Raw genomic sequence first — 12,500 nt, 5'->3', positions numbered from 1 at the left:
GGTGAGGCCCAGAGAGTTTGCACCTTCTCCTAACCAGCCCTCTCAAGTCGAGTCTGTGGACTCTTGATTCCAGATCATTGATAGATTTACAGAGGGGGCTATGAAGCCAAAAGCATCAACCCTTATAATATAGCCATGGAATCAGAGTAGAACAATCAGAGATTATCTGGAACCAAGGGTTCTGAATGTTTTTTTGGTCTTAGACCCCTTTGGGGGACTGGCGAAGCCCATAAACCCCTTATCATAATAAAGTTTTTAAATGCCTAACATAAAATACATAGAATTCCAAAAAGAAAATAAACTATATTGAAATACAGTTAGCAAAATTTGAAGAAAATACCCTAGTTGATTGATCTCAGGTTAAGAATCAGTAATCTGTGGTCTCATATCATTTGACAAGTAAGGAAAGTAAAGACCTGAGAGTGACTTAACCAGGGTCACAAAACCCCAAATCTCCTGGTTTTTAGTCTGCTCTGTTCAGTGGTGCCTTTTTCTTTCTGTTAATTATGCTATTCTTAACTCCTTACTGCTATCCATGGCATTAGGGGGACAGGTGTAACATGGGTAAGGCTGCCTGGTTTTAATTTGGAGAAACAGGACAAAGTCTAAATAAGTTAAGGAGGAGAGGTTATTTGATGAGAAAAGTCTTTGGCAAGTCTCCTTGGGTTTAAACACAGGCTCCTTATGTCAGAACAAAGTAGACTATGGGACAAGATGCTGATCTAATGAATTGGTCTCATATTTGTGTATAGAGGACTGACTCTTACTTACATGGCGAATGGTGACCTTAAGAAGTAGCCATTTCCAGATGGACCACAAAGCCAAAGGCATCCTCTTGCAGGTCATCCATTGCATATTAAAGGAAAAGAGATTGTTAGGGGTGGGGGAGAGAAGGGATTAGGGCATAAAAAGAAAGGGGAGGGGTCTGGAGAAAGAAGATAAAGCAAAAGAAGAAAAAAAAAAAGATGCCTCCCCACACATAAATATACCTACATGATTTTCAGGACCTAGTTGTCTGTTGGCCACCCTGTCTTCTCAGTGCCTGAGGTGCCCCTGATCTTCATTCTTCAATCCCTAGACCTCTAAGACTAACTGGTTAATTCTCAGTTAGGACCCACCTGGAAACCCTACCCTGGGTGACTTTAGCTCATAGAGAGATAGCCAAACTTTTTTCAATTTGCCTAACTGGTTAAGCTTCTAGTCTCCTCCTTTGTTATTCTGTGTTTAGGAGAAGGTAAGACTTCTGACTGTAGGTGGCCCCCAGAAGCTCTCTAAGGACAACCCAAGAGCAGTACTCAGCACTGTGTTAAGCACAGTGGGCACAATGAATTTTTGTTGTGTTGAAAGTAGAGTAGTCTCCTAGACCACATAGAGGATCTGGTCATTTGACCTAAATAACCCATTTTATCTGGCACCTTCAGTTCCTTCCTTTCCTTTCCCAAGCTTTTACTTAAATTCTGTTCAGTAACAATGGTGTACACTTATATGTTGGCCGAGCCCGTTATTATCTATATTATCCTATATTATCTTTATTATCTCATTTGATTCTCACAACAGCCCTGTGAGGTAAGTGCTGTTATTATCCCCATTTCACAGATATGGAAACTGAGGCTAAGAGAAAGGTTAAGTAGTGCCTTGCCCAGGGACACACAGCTAGTGTCTGAGACAGGATTCAAACTCTGGGCTTTCTGACTCCAGGTCATCTATACCACCCAAGGTAAAACAGACAGATTTGGGTTTATCCTTGATTTACTCCACCCAGTAGACATGCATCAAAACGTTACTCTTTGCAAGTAGAGAAATGGCCAGAACGAAGTTGGAGAAGAGCAAAAGAGGTTCGACTGGCTTGGAAAGTCCCCCTGACCCTAATGCTATATGCCAAAGCGGGAATGAAAGTCCACAGATAACAGAGCTTTTGAACAACAAGGGAACTTAGTGATCATCTGATCACTAACCTTTTATTTGACAGAAGAGGAAACAGATCCAAAAAGTTCAGAGTGGACTTCTCCAGGCTTACCCAGACCTGGAGATTGTTGCCCCTGTATTGGGCTTTCCTAAACACTGGACTGTTAGCTCCTTGTGGGCAGGGACTGTCTTTTTGCCTCTGTCTGTATCCCCAGGGCTTAGCCCAGTCCCACCCCACCATATAGTAGTTTAGTAGCTTAATAAATGTTTAGTGATTGATTGACTAATTGATTACTTACTGGCTTCTTCTCCAGGAGGAAGCATTATATTTTCCTCAACCAGGTACAGCAGAGAATGCTTTGCTTTGGAGTTAGACAGCACCAGGGTTCACCTGGCACCTCTGACTCTATTTGAGTGACCTTGGCCTCCCATTTAACCTCTCCCCTCAATTTTCCCATCTGTGAAGTGAGTGGGCTACACTAGCTGGCCTCTGAGGTTTCACTCAGTGCTAGATTTGTGATTCTAGGAATCTGCTTTCCAGGCTTTATTCCGGGGCCAGTCAGGGCCCAGGGTCAAGGGAAAAGAAGCTTGTTTTCTGCCATTTCAGCACAGATACTTCCTTTTTTTTTTCTTTTTCTTTTCTTTTTTCAGGGCAATGGGGGTTAAGTGACTTGCCCAGGGTCACACAGCTAGTAAGTATCTGAGGCTGGGTTTGAACTCAGGTCCTCCTGAATCCAAGGCTGGTGCCTTATCCACTGCGCCACCTAGCTGCCCCAGCACAGATACTTCCTCAGGATAGGAACCCCTTGCTGAGCACAACAGTCCATGTTATTTTAGGGCCCTATTGTTCCATCTTGACAACCCTTGGCCTTTGCCTTTCTTAGGCCTATAGATTTAGACTTGGAAAGGCCACCTTGTTCAACTTTCTCATTTTACAGATGAGGAAACTGAGGTTAAGTGACTTGTCCAGGGTCACAGTATTAGTGGCAGAACTCTTAAGATTCAAACCCAGGTTGGAGTGACTTTGTAAAATACCTACCCAGAAAAGAGTTTTCAGAAAACGCTTGGCTCCCAGAAATGATCTGCCCACCAGGGAAGCATTGACCTTATCTCTGTTTTCTGTTCTTTGCTCTTGCTGGGGTCCCACCTTCCTTCCATTCCTCTTTCTTATCACCAAGGTAAGTGGAACCGAGCAAGTTTCTCCCTTGTAAAATCCAGCTCTGACTTCTCCTGGTTCTGTGATACCCATACACAGAGACCTATTATCCTCCCTTCCCCATGAATCCCAAGGATTTCCCTCAACACTCAACAAAGAGTTAAACAGGGGGAAAAAAGAGGTGGGCCTGGTTCACTTTTCATTGTCTGCCTGATTTTCATTCTGCTTGCTTATTTCACCTTTAAGTCATATGGTTTCTCGGTTTCTTAAAATTAATGACTTAACCTAGTTGGAATGAAGGGGGAAAGAAAGCCTAGTTATCCATTTCGCTGGTCCCTTCTAATCCCTCCCACTCCTCTCCACCTTCCCCCACCCCCACCCAAAACAAATGGGGGGAAAAAAACCCTACCCACATTATCTTTGGCTTCTCAGGGAACTGTCTGGGAAGGATTTTGGAAACTAAGTAGTGGTTTCTCCTTTTGGACCAGCCTTATTGAACTCTGACAGGAAAAGATAATATCACAGAAAGGAAGCGGACTGTTTTCTGGAGAACAAAAAGTAAGGGAAGGGGGAGGGGAAGAAAAGGAGAAGGGAAGGGAGGTATGGGGCAGAAAGGAGACTTCTTTATTCTTTCTTGGAGCCAAGTCATCACCGAAGAATGCAGGCTATGTTTAACTAATCGTCTTAGAGCCAGACCAGAGCCAAATGGAGGTGTGAGTCCCTAAGGAAGTGTCTGCTAGCCAAGTTCCCGGAGAGCAGCCATGTTGAATTTATTGGGGTGTGTCCATCAGTTTAAAAGGAAAAGGAGAATTTTTTTGAACTGCAAGAAGTTCTAATACCTATTTGGCCAACATTCCCAACCTTTATTCACAATCCCAGGCACAAACCCAGTGACCCACAAGCTCATGGTGTAAGAGGAACAAACACCAGTCTTTGTTTTTTACTATAGTATCTTAGATTTTAATAGGTATCTGGGGGGAGGGGAAAGGGGTGTATGGATTAGAGTTTTTTGTAGGTAGATGTTCTCTTACTCTAAAGATTTGGGGAATAGTAGAAGCAGGTGATGGAATACAGTTGAAAAAAGCTTTTGACTCTGGAGAGAGAGGATCTGCCCCTGACACTTTACCTTAGTGATCCTGGGTCATTCACTACATCCCTGAGGCAGCCGCCTCATCTGTAAAGTGACAGATGGACTACTTGGTCTGTGAAAGTCCCTTGTAGCTTTGAGGGTTGGGAGTTGTTTGAGGATAGGGCTTGGCAAGTAAGGGGAGTGAAACTAGTGGTCAAATATCATCTTTGCTCTGCCTCAAGGTTTAAAAACTAATAATCTGATAATTTGGCCTTCATTTCAATAGATTCTCCAACCCCCAGCCAAATCCCTGGTTTCTGAACATATGTTCTAAGAAGTTCACCACTTTGCAGACTCTGGAGAGATTACTCTTATAGGTGATAATGTCCTGACTGCCTTTTCTTTTTGTCATGTACTATCATGTGGCATCAGATTTCAGTTTGCATTTGGTGTTGTATTAGTTTCCTCATATTTGTGAAACGTTTTCTGCTTCTCAGAGACCTTTCCCATTAAACCTCAGAAGGGCTCCCTAAAATCTGGCTAGTCACCTGAAGAAAGCAGACAAAATACCAGGGTTGCTTAGTACTGCTAAGTCATAAAGCAGAAATATGATTTCTTGGAAAAAAGTGATCATAGCATATATATATATGCCATTGGGTGCTAGGTCCCTGCTAAACCCAGGTGCACAGGAGGGTGGCAGGCAGGAGCAGCAACAGTTGGGCTGGTGCCAGGCTCCCCAAAGAAACTCATTTCATTGTCAGAAAAATGGCAAGAGAGAGACAGAGACAAGGAGAAAGGGGTGGGGGAGGAGAGAGGGGGAGAGACAGAACGACAGAGACAGAGAGAAAATGGCCCATGGAAAGCTAAAATGGTTGTGGCATTTAAGAGAGAAATTTTCACAGGTCTTATCACCCCATGATGGTGTAGAGAAGCAAGTCAGAAAATCCAGGCTTGAATCTTGGCTCTCCCAGGATACTAGTATCACTTTAAGGACATTATTTATCCTCTCTGAAATAAGGGGGTTGGAGTAGGCAATTTCTTTGCTTCCTAAAGGCCCACAGTAATAGGACGCTAATGATAACTCACGTGTATTGTTCTTTAAAGCTTACAAATTAAATGGACCCATTTTACAGACAAGAAAACTGAGGCTCAGAGAAGGGAAACAATTTTCCTGGGACAACTAGGGAAGGTCAGAGGTGATATTCAGACCCAGGTCTCCTGATTCCCAGTGTGGCCTACTGTCCTTTATGTTTTTTTTTTTCTTTTCGGTAAGGCAATTGGGGTTAAGTGACTTGCCCAGGGTCACACAGCTAGTAAGTGTTAAGTGTCTGAGGCCGGATTTGAACTCAGGTCCTCCTGACTCCAGGGCCGGTGCTCTATCCACTGCGCCACCTAGCTGCCCCTACTGTCCTTTATGTTGATGATCTCAGAAAGAGTGCTTCATCCTCAACTGAAGTTCCCCCAAAATAATGATGGCTGGGGAAAGTTGAAACCCACACAAGATTTCCCCAACCCTTCAAAAGAGCAGGTAAGGCTACTAATGAGGTCATGACTAATGGCTTCTTCAATTGTTTCTGAACCTCTTGTAGGATCTTACAGGCTCCAATGCCACAGCCATTCCTGCAGCAACAGCAGCAGCAGCAGCAGCAACTCCCACCACCACAGCCTGCCCACCCCCACCCTGCTGCACTGTGCCACAGCCCCATGGGCTCCCTCACCCCAGCTGGGGTTGAGGCCCTGATGTCAGCACAGGCTGCTTCCACCAACAGCCACCTGGCCCAGATGGAGACCATCCTGAGAGACAATGAGAAACTACAGAGGGAGAATGAGAAGTTGCTGAGGGAATTTGAGACTTACAACGAGAAGGCGAGCCGCATTCAGAAGGTATGAAGGCTCAAGAGAGACATTAAGAGATGTATGGTGTTGAGTAGGGGGCCTACCAAATGTGTGCACCATGGATTTGGGTTTTTTCCTTGGACCAAGGTCAGGAATGTGCCTTTCTAGAGCCACTGGTGCCCACTGCCTCCTTTGGCTGACTCTAGCTGACCAATAAGAACTGGCAGACCTAAAAGGGACTAGGGAGCCATGGAGCCATAAAGAGTTTTCAGAAGATAAGACAAAAATTAGTGGGAAGGTTCAAGCGACTGGGATTGGACAGATTAAGAAAAGGGAGCAGAAAATGCTAGTCTCCACTGACTGTTGATCTCTCAATTGAAGTTTTCAAGCTTCTCACCTTTCCAGATTCACTTGGGGCCTCCCTCCCCTAACACTCCTCCTACATACACATACACACACACACACACACACACACGAACCCTCACACTCTCTCTCTCTCTCTCTCTCTCTCTCTCTCTCTCTCACACACACACACACACACACACACACACACACACACACACACACTCTTCAAACAGCTGTGAAGCAGCACCATACAATACCAGGGGTCTGGAGCAGATGCAGTTGTTGGGCTGATTAGAAAGAGACCATTCACCATCTCCCATCACATTTGCAACTTTTCTCTGTCCCTCCCTCCACAGGGCCTCCCACAGAGAGCCCTTTGTGTTAAAGTACACAACGGGAAGTCTGTTTCAGGCTAGCTTCAGCCAAAGAGAGAGCCCTCCTCTCCCCCCTCCATACCGGAACAAATGGGTGACTTGTAGGAATTCTGAAGACTCCAGGGAGCACGTGCAGAACCCGTAGTAACCCGAATAAAAATGGAAAATTAAGCGGGATCACGCCAGACCAGGGGCTCTTAACCTCTTTTGTCTCATAAGCCCCTTTGGCAGTCTGGTGAAGCCTGTGGACCCCTTCTCAGAATAATGTTTTTAAATGCAGAAGATAAAATAGTATTTCAAAGAAAACCACTTATACTGAAATAGAATCATCAGAATACTTTTTTTAAAAAAGCTCACAGACCCCAAGTTAAGAACCCTTCATCTAGACCCAATCTCTAGTTTCCCGGTGTTGGATGGATGGGGCTAAGACGGAGATGAAGATCGAACTGGAAACTGACTTGGCCAGTTATATCCTTAAGAAAATCTGATTTGCTAGTGTTTGCTCTCTCTTTTTCCATGACTTAAATTCTGAAATTGGCAACTCTGAAGTTCAAGACACCGATGGGGAAATCCCAGGGAAGGTGACTTTAGGTCTGCTGTTAAAAGCACAGGAGACTTTTTCCCATGGGGCCTGACACAAAACAAGAGTGGGACACCAAATCCTTGACAAAATGCGCTGTTAGTGGGAAAGAGCCTAACTGTCCACATTCTCCCCTGTGCTTCATGGGAGAGGCTGGTCTGAAAATGAATACTTCTCTCTGGAAATTTTGCATTATTAAAGGCAGAAGGTCATAGTGATTCATGTCCAAAGGAGCCATGTAGTGGTTAGAAATAAATCACCCCACCACCACATGAGCCTTCAGACAGTTGTTGGATGGAATTTTTTTTATAGGACTATCAGAGAAAGGGATAGCAAATAGGGGTCTTTCTAGCATGTATTCCATGAAATCTTGGTTCCATGTTGAGTTGGGATGGGGGAGGAGGGGAGGAGATAAACAACCTCATTCACTGAGGTCATATAGACCAGTGATTTCATGATCCAGTAAAGCCGGGTTTTATTCTAAATGCTGTGCTTGCTGGGAATTGATGGGATGTTGAAGACCAAGATCAAAGCCAATTTTTCTTTTGACTTCTAAAGCAAAGATATGTCTTTTCTGCTACTGGAAGTGGTTCATCCCACTGATTTATACCTTCGATTTTTATTCCTGTCTCAACCATTCTGTTGAAGACAGGAATGAGAATGCAATGAGCCTATGCAGCTTCCTCTATCTCCCCTCTCTGCCTCTCTCCTTAAGCTTCTTAGGGCATAAGAGTTAACTCATGAATACACTTAGACATGGAAGGTTTCAGGAGTGTTAGAAAAGGAAGAAAAAAGACTAATACTATTTGTGATCACCTTAATTATTGCTCTTCCCTGCTTTCCTGAGAAAAGACTAATCCCTTGTGTCCCTTTGTGCCCCCCTCCCCCCAGCTGGAAACAGAAATCCAGCGGATCTCTGAAGCCTATGAAAACCTGATGAAAGCTTCTAGCAAGAGAGAGACCTTGGAGAAAACCATGAGGAACAAGATGAGTGGGGAGATGAGGCGGCTGCAAGATTTTAACCGTGATCTAAGAGGTGAGAAAAAGTCAAAATGATAGGGAAAAAAAATGATAGAAGGAAAACAGTGTGGAGATAATTACTATCTATGACTCCATATAGTGGGGGGGAGGGGGGAGGCCTCATTTTCCAAAGATGTCTTCGTTTGCCTCCTCTGCCATGGGAAAAGACTTAGAATTTCCATGTTTAATCAAAAGTCAACAAGCATTTATTAAACACTTACCATTTACCAGGCACTGTAGTAAGTGCTGGAGATGCAAAGAAAGAAAAAAAAAGTTCCTGATTTCAAAGATCTCACAGTTTAATGGGGGAGGATGGGGAGGACAACATAAAAACAACTCCACCTTGTATTCAAGAAGAGAAGGGAGACTGAGGCATTCCAGGTTATGGAACTTACTGTTACTTCTCTGTCTACTTGGATACCAGCCATACTATATGTCCTAGGCAGTCTCTTCCTGGAGGTGGGAGTCATCCAGACCAGTGCCCCAGATGTGTTCTTAAAGCTTTAAAGCCTTTTCCGTGAAGTTACCACTAGTCACTGCCATTGGAAAATATGGATCGGCTCTCTGGTCCCCAGATAGACACAAAGCCCTTGGTCCTTTGGTAGTTTGTGGGAGAGCTCTTCCCTTGATTTGAATCAAAAAGCATTAGTTTGGGAGTGAAAGACCCTGATTCTAGCTGGTCCTGTCTGCACCCATAACTCTTTGTGTGACTTTGGGGAAGTCATTTCCTCTATATGGGCCTCATTTCCTCATCTGTAAAGTGAGAGGATTAGATCAGGTTACCTCTGATGGATATTGCAGCTCTAACTTAAAGTGTTTCTGAATTCCCATTTCAACCAGGCTCAGTTTAAGTGAAATTTTTTTCCTTAAATGTATTACTTGGGAAAAATTTGGGTTTCAGCTTAACTAGAGTCTAAAGAAAAAACTCCCTTTTTTTGTCCTCCTTCTCTTAACATTTGAAACAGAGAGGTTAGAATCTGCAAACAGACAACTAGCCAGCAAGACACAGGAGGCCCAGGAGGGCAACCAGGGCATGGTGGCCAAGCTTCTTGCTCAGAGTAAGTACCAAATACCCTTTTTTTGGCCTGTTCAGGGAGGTCTTGGTGGGGCACTTTTTAGCTAAAGATACAGCCTTGTGCTAGGTACCATGTGGGGTACAAAAACAAACAAAAAAACCCCAAGCGTGCCCTCAAAGGGGAGAAGGGTATTGCCAGAATCCAGGCATGAATGAGGTCATGAGAGTAATGATGTGGTGGTAGGGTTGGGAAGGAAAGCATGAAACTGAGAAGGACTTTGGAGGAAGAAATGGTGGACTTAAGAGCAGATGCTAGTTAGAGGAGGAAGAAAAGGAATAATCATTTTACCACTTATAGAAAATAGTAAAGCTGGGAGGGGATTGTGCATTTGAGGGTTAGTTCAGACTCCTTGGGGGAGTAAAGAGTGTTGATGTTGAAGATAGGGAGGAAAGAAGAACCAGCAAAGGAGCTATTAGAGGCCCTAGGTTCAAATCCCACCTGTGATGATTGATAGCTGTGTGATCTTGGGCTAGGTGTTTTCTGAGGGTCCTTCCAGCTCGATATCTGAGACAGTAAAAATAATGTCCAAAAAGGGATGTGAGGGAGACAGACCAGCAAGGTGCTGTCTCAGAGAAACCAAGTCAAGAAAGAGCCTTAAGATGGGGAAGCTAGGTGGCTCAGTGGATAAAGCACCGGCCTTGGATTCAGGAGGACCCGAGTTCAAATCCAGCCTCAGACACTTGACACACTTACTAGCTGTGTGACCCTGGGCAAGTCACTTAACCCTCATTTCCCTGCAAAAAACAAAAACCAAAAAAAAAAAAAAAAGAAAGAGCTTTAAGAAATAGCTGTCGGGGCAGCTAGGTGGTGCAGTGGATAGAGCACCGGCCCTGGATTCAGGAGGACCTGAGTTCAAATCTGAGCTCAGACACTTGACACTCAACTAGCTGTGTGACCCTGGGCAAGTCACTTAACCCCAATTGCCTCACAAAACAAACAAACAAACAAACAAAAAAGAAATAGCTGTCAGTTAGGGGCATCTAATACTGAAGACATGTCAAAAAAGGTAAGTACAGAGAACTGAGCATTACTATCATTGATCTATTAGGTTCAGGAGAATTGTGGGGATAAAGCACTTAAATGAGAAGTGGAGGCAGACGCTATAACCCTCCCATTCAAAAAGTTTGGAAAATAGCTGGAAATTAGTTTGGCCATGAAAGGAAGAAGTTAGAGTAGGTGGGGTCAAGTAAAGCATTTGGGTTTTTGTTTTTGTTTTGTTTTTGTTTTTCTAATTTTTTTTTTTTTGGTGGGGCAATGAGGGTTAAGTGACTTGCCAGGGTCACACAACTAGTAAGTGTCAAGTGTCTGAGGCTGGACCTGAACTCAGGTCCTCCTGAATCCAGACCCAGGGCTTTATCCACTGCGCTACCTAGCTGCCCCTTTTGTTTGTTTTTAAAAAGAACACAGCAAATATTTATTAAATACCTAGCATGCAAGCTGAGCATATCTGAAGGTAGAAGAGAAGACCCAAGGGAAGGAGTTTTTAGCTTAATAGAACTAGAAAAAAACCACCTTCTGAGACTGGAGAGAAGAAAGAGATGGAGAAAAGATTTAGGAAGACATATGTTGGGGTAAGGGCAGGAGGTCACAAGGGTGTACCCTTTTAGTCTTCCTTTACAGGTAAGATGTGAAATCACTGTTTGGGGGGCATGGGGTTTGGTGGCAGGGAATTAGGGTTTTAGAGAAAGCAAAGAGGTTGTTCAGAGATGCATTCTTCTGAGGGTATGTGTTCAAGAGAAAATGAGAGAAAAAAGGAATTTTATGAGTCTCTGATGGGCCTTGTCTTCAGGGTTCACTGTGTTCTCTCCCAACATTACCTGTGACCTGAAAGAAAGCAGCCAGTGGGGTGATCCAGAATTGGGCATTGGTGACCTACTGTGGACTTATAAGGAGTCTCAGGTGTTCCAAAGGGGAACATTCAAATAGCTCGGGGTAGAATCTTGAGCAGAGAAGAGGGAATAGGTACCTGGAATGGCCTAATGGAGCAGGCAAAGTGAAAGGGATTGATTAAATGATTTAAAAGTCTTAGGGAGGAAGAGAAACTCAGGTTTGGGCAGTGTAGGAGAGTAGGGCGGTAAAGAACTTAGCTGTGGAACAGTTTCCTCTGGTGTGTGGTTGTACTGGGGATAGGGGTAAAGGGTTGAGTGTGGGTATGAATTCAGGTGAAGACTGAAAGGAGACATGGGATGGCGGACTGGGGATATAGGCTTCTGGGAATTTTGCTAGAAAGAAAGGAAAATGGAAAGGAGGGAGACAGGGCGAGTTTTCTTTAAGGCAGCAGAAGAGGCCAATCTGCTCTTGGAAGTTTTTTGAGTTCCCCAGGGAGAACTAAGCTGTTCTTGGCACTTCAGCCAGAGTTATTAATCACCACAGCCATCAGTGTGACCTGCATTCTTCACATGCCAGAGCCTGTTCCTGCTCTTCCACTGTGTAGTCTCTCCTCCCCTCGGCTCTCAATGCTAACCAAGTCTGTTAGCTTCTTTCTCTTTACTCTGTTGTCTTTAATATGTGTGTATGTGTGTATGTATTATGTACATGCATGTGTATGTGTGCATATGTATATATTTAATATATCTTTATATGTGTGTATGTGTGTGTACACACATAGAGTTTACCCAAGGGTTAATTTTCTCTAAAAGTCACCCCGTCCTATCACCTTTCCCATTCACTAACCCCCTCATTACAATTGTGTTCCTTACTCCCCCTCCCTCTCTGTTTCATCAGCTCCCCCACAGACACAGAGAGATAGCCAGACAGACAGACACACACACAGACACACACACACACACACTTTGGTGAACTTTCTCTCTCTAAAATAAAAACTGCCTTACATTGTTCCATCAGGGTCCTCTTTGGTCAAAGCATGACTTTGTATACAAAAAAGGGGGATACACCTGAAAGAAAGCCCATTCTAAGCAAGGCTCTTTAGAACATAGAACTTTGGATATTTGGGAAGGGGACGTGTTGACAAAATTCCTTCAGCAAAGTTGTAGCATCCTACGAACAAGGCTGCATTTCTTTGCCTAGTTTTCTAGCCCCTCACAGCCCACAGGATGAGAACTTTTGAATTTTCACATCAAAGGTCTCCACTATTTGCCACACAATTTTTTTTTTAAACCAAGAGGTAGCAAGCTGCTTT

The 12,500-nt window shown here is 44.0% G+C and overlaps 1 protein-coding gene across 2 annotated transcripts in view; it reads left to right on the top strand.

Moving 5' to 3' along the window:
* Positions 1-12,500, top strand: part of AMOTL2 (angiomotin like 2) — a 28,452-nt gene that overhangs the window by 5,655 nt on the left and 10,297 nt on the right. The window contains exons 3-5 of one of the 2 annotated variants that reach the window (XM_043998308.1): positions 5,720-6,014; positions 8,157-8,301; positions 9,251-9,343. In XM_043998308.1, the coding sequence (XP_043854243.1) occupies positions 5,720-6,014; positions 8,157-8,301; positions 9,251-9,343 (533 nt within the window). The remainder of the gene's footprint in view (positions 1-5,719; positions 6,015-8,156; positions 8,302-9,250; positions 9,344-12,500) is intronic. The other variant, XM_043998309.1, reaches the window with a different exon arrangement.

This window comes from Dromiciops gliroides, chromosome 3 (genome assembly GCF_019393635.1).
Source record: "Dromiciops gliroides isolate mDroGli1 chromosome 3, mDroGli1.pri, whole genome shotgun sequence".
Taxonomy (NCBI): Eukaryota; Metazoa; Chordata; class Mammalia; order Microbiotheria; family Microbiotheriidae; genus Dromiciops; species Dromiciops gliroides.
The sequence above is the reverse complement of the archived record's forward strand: the minus strand, read 5'-3'. Positions and strand labels throughout refer to the sequence as shown.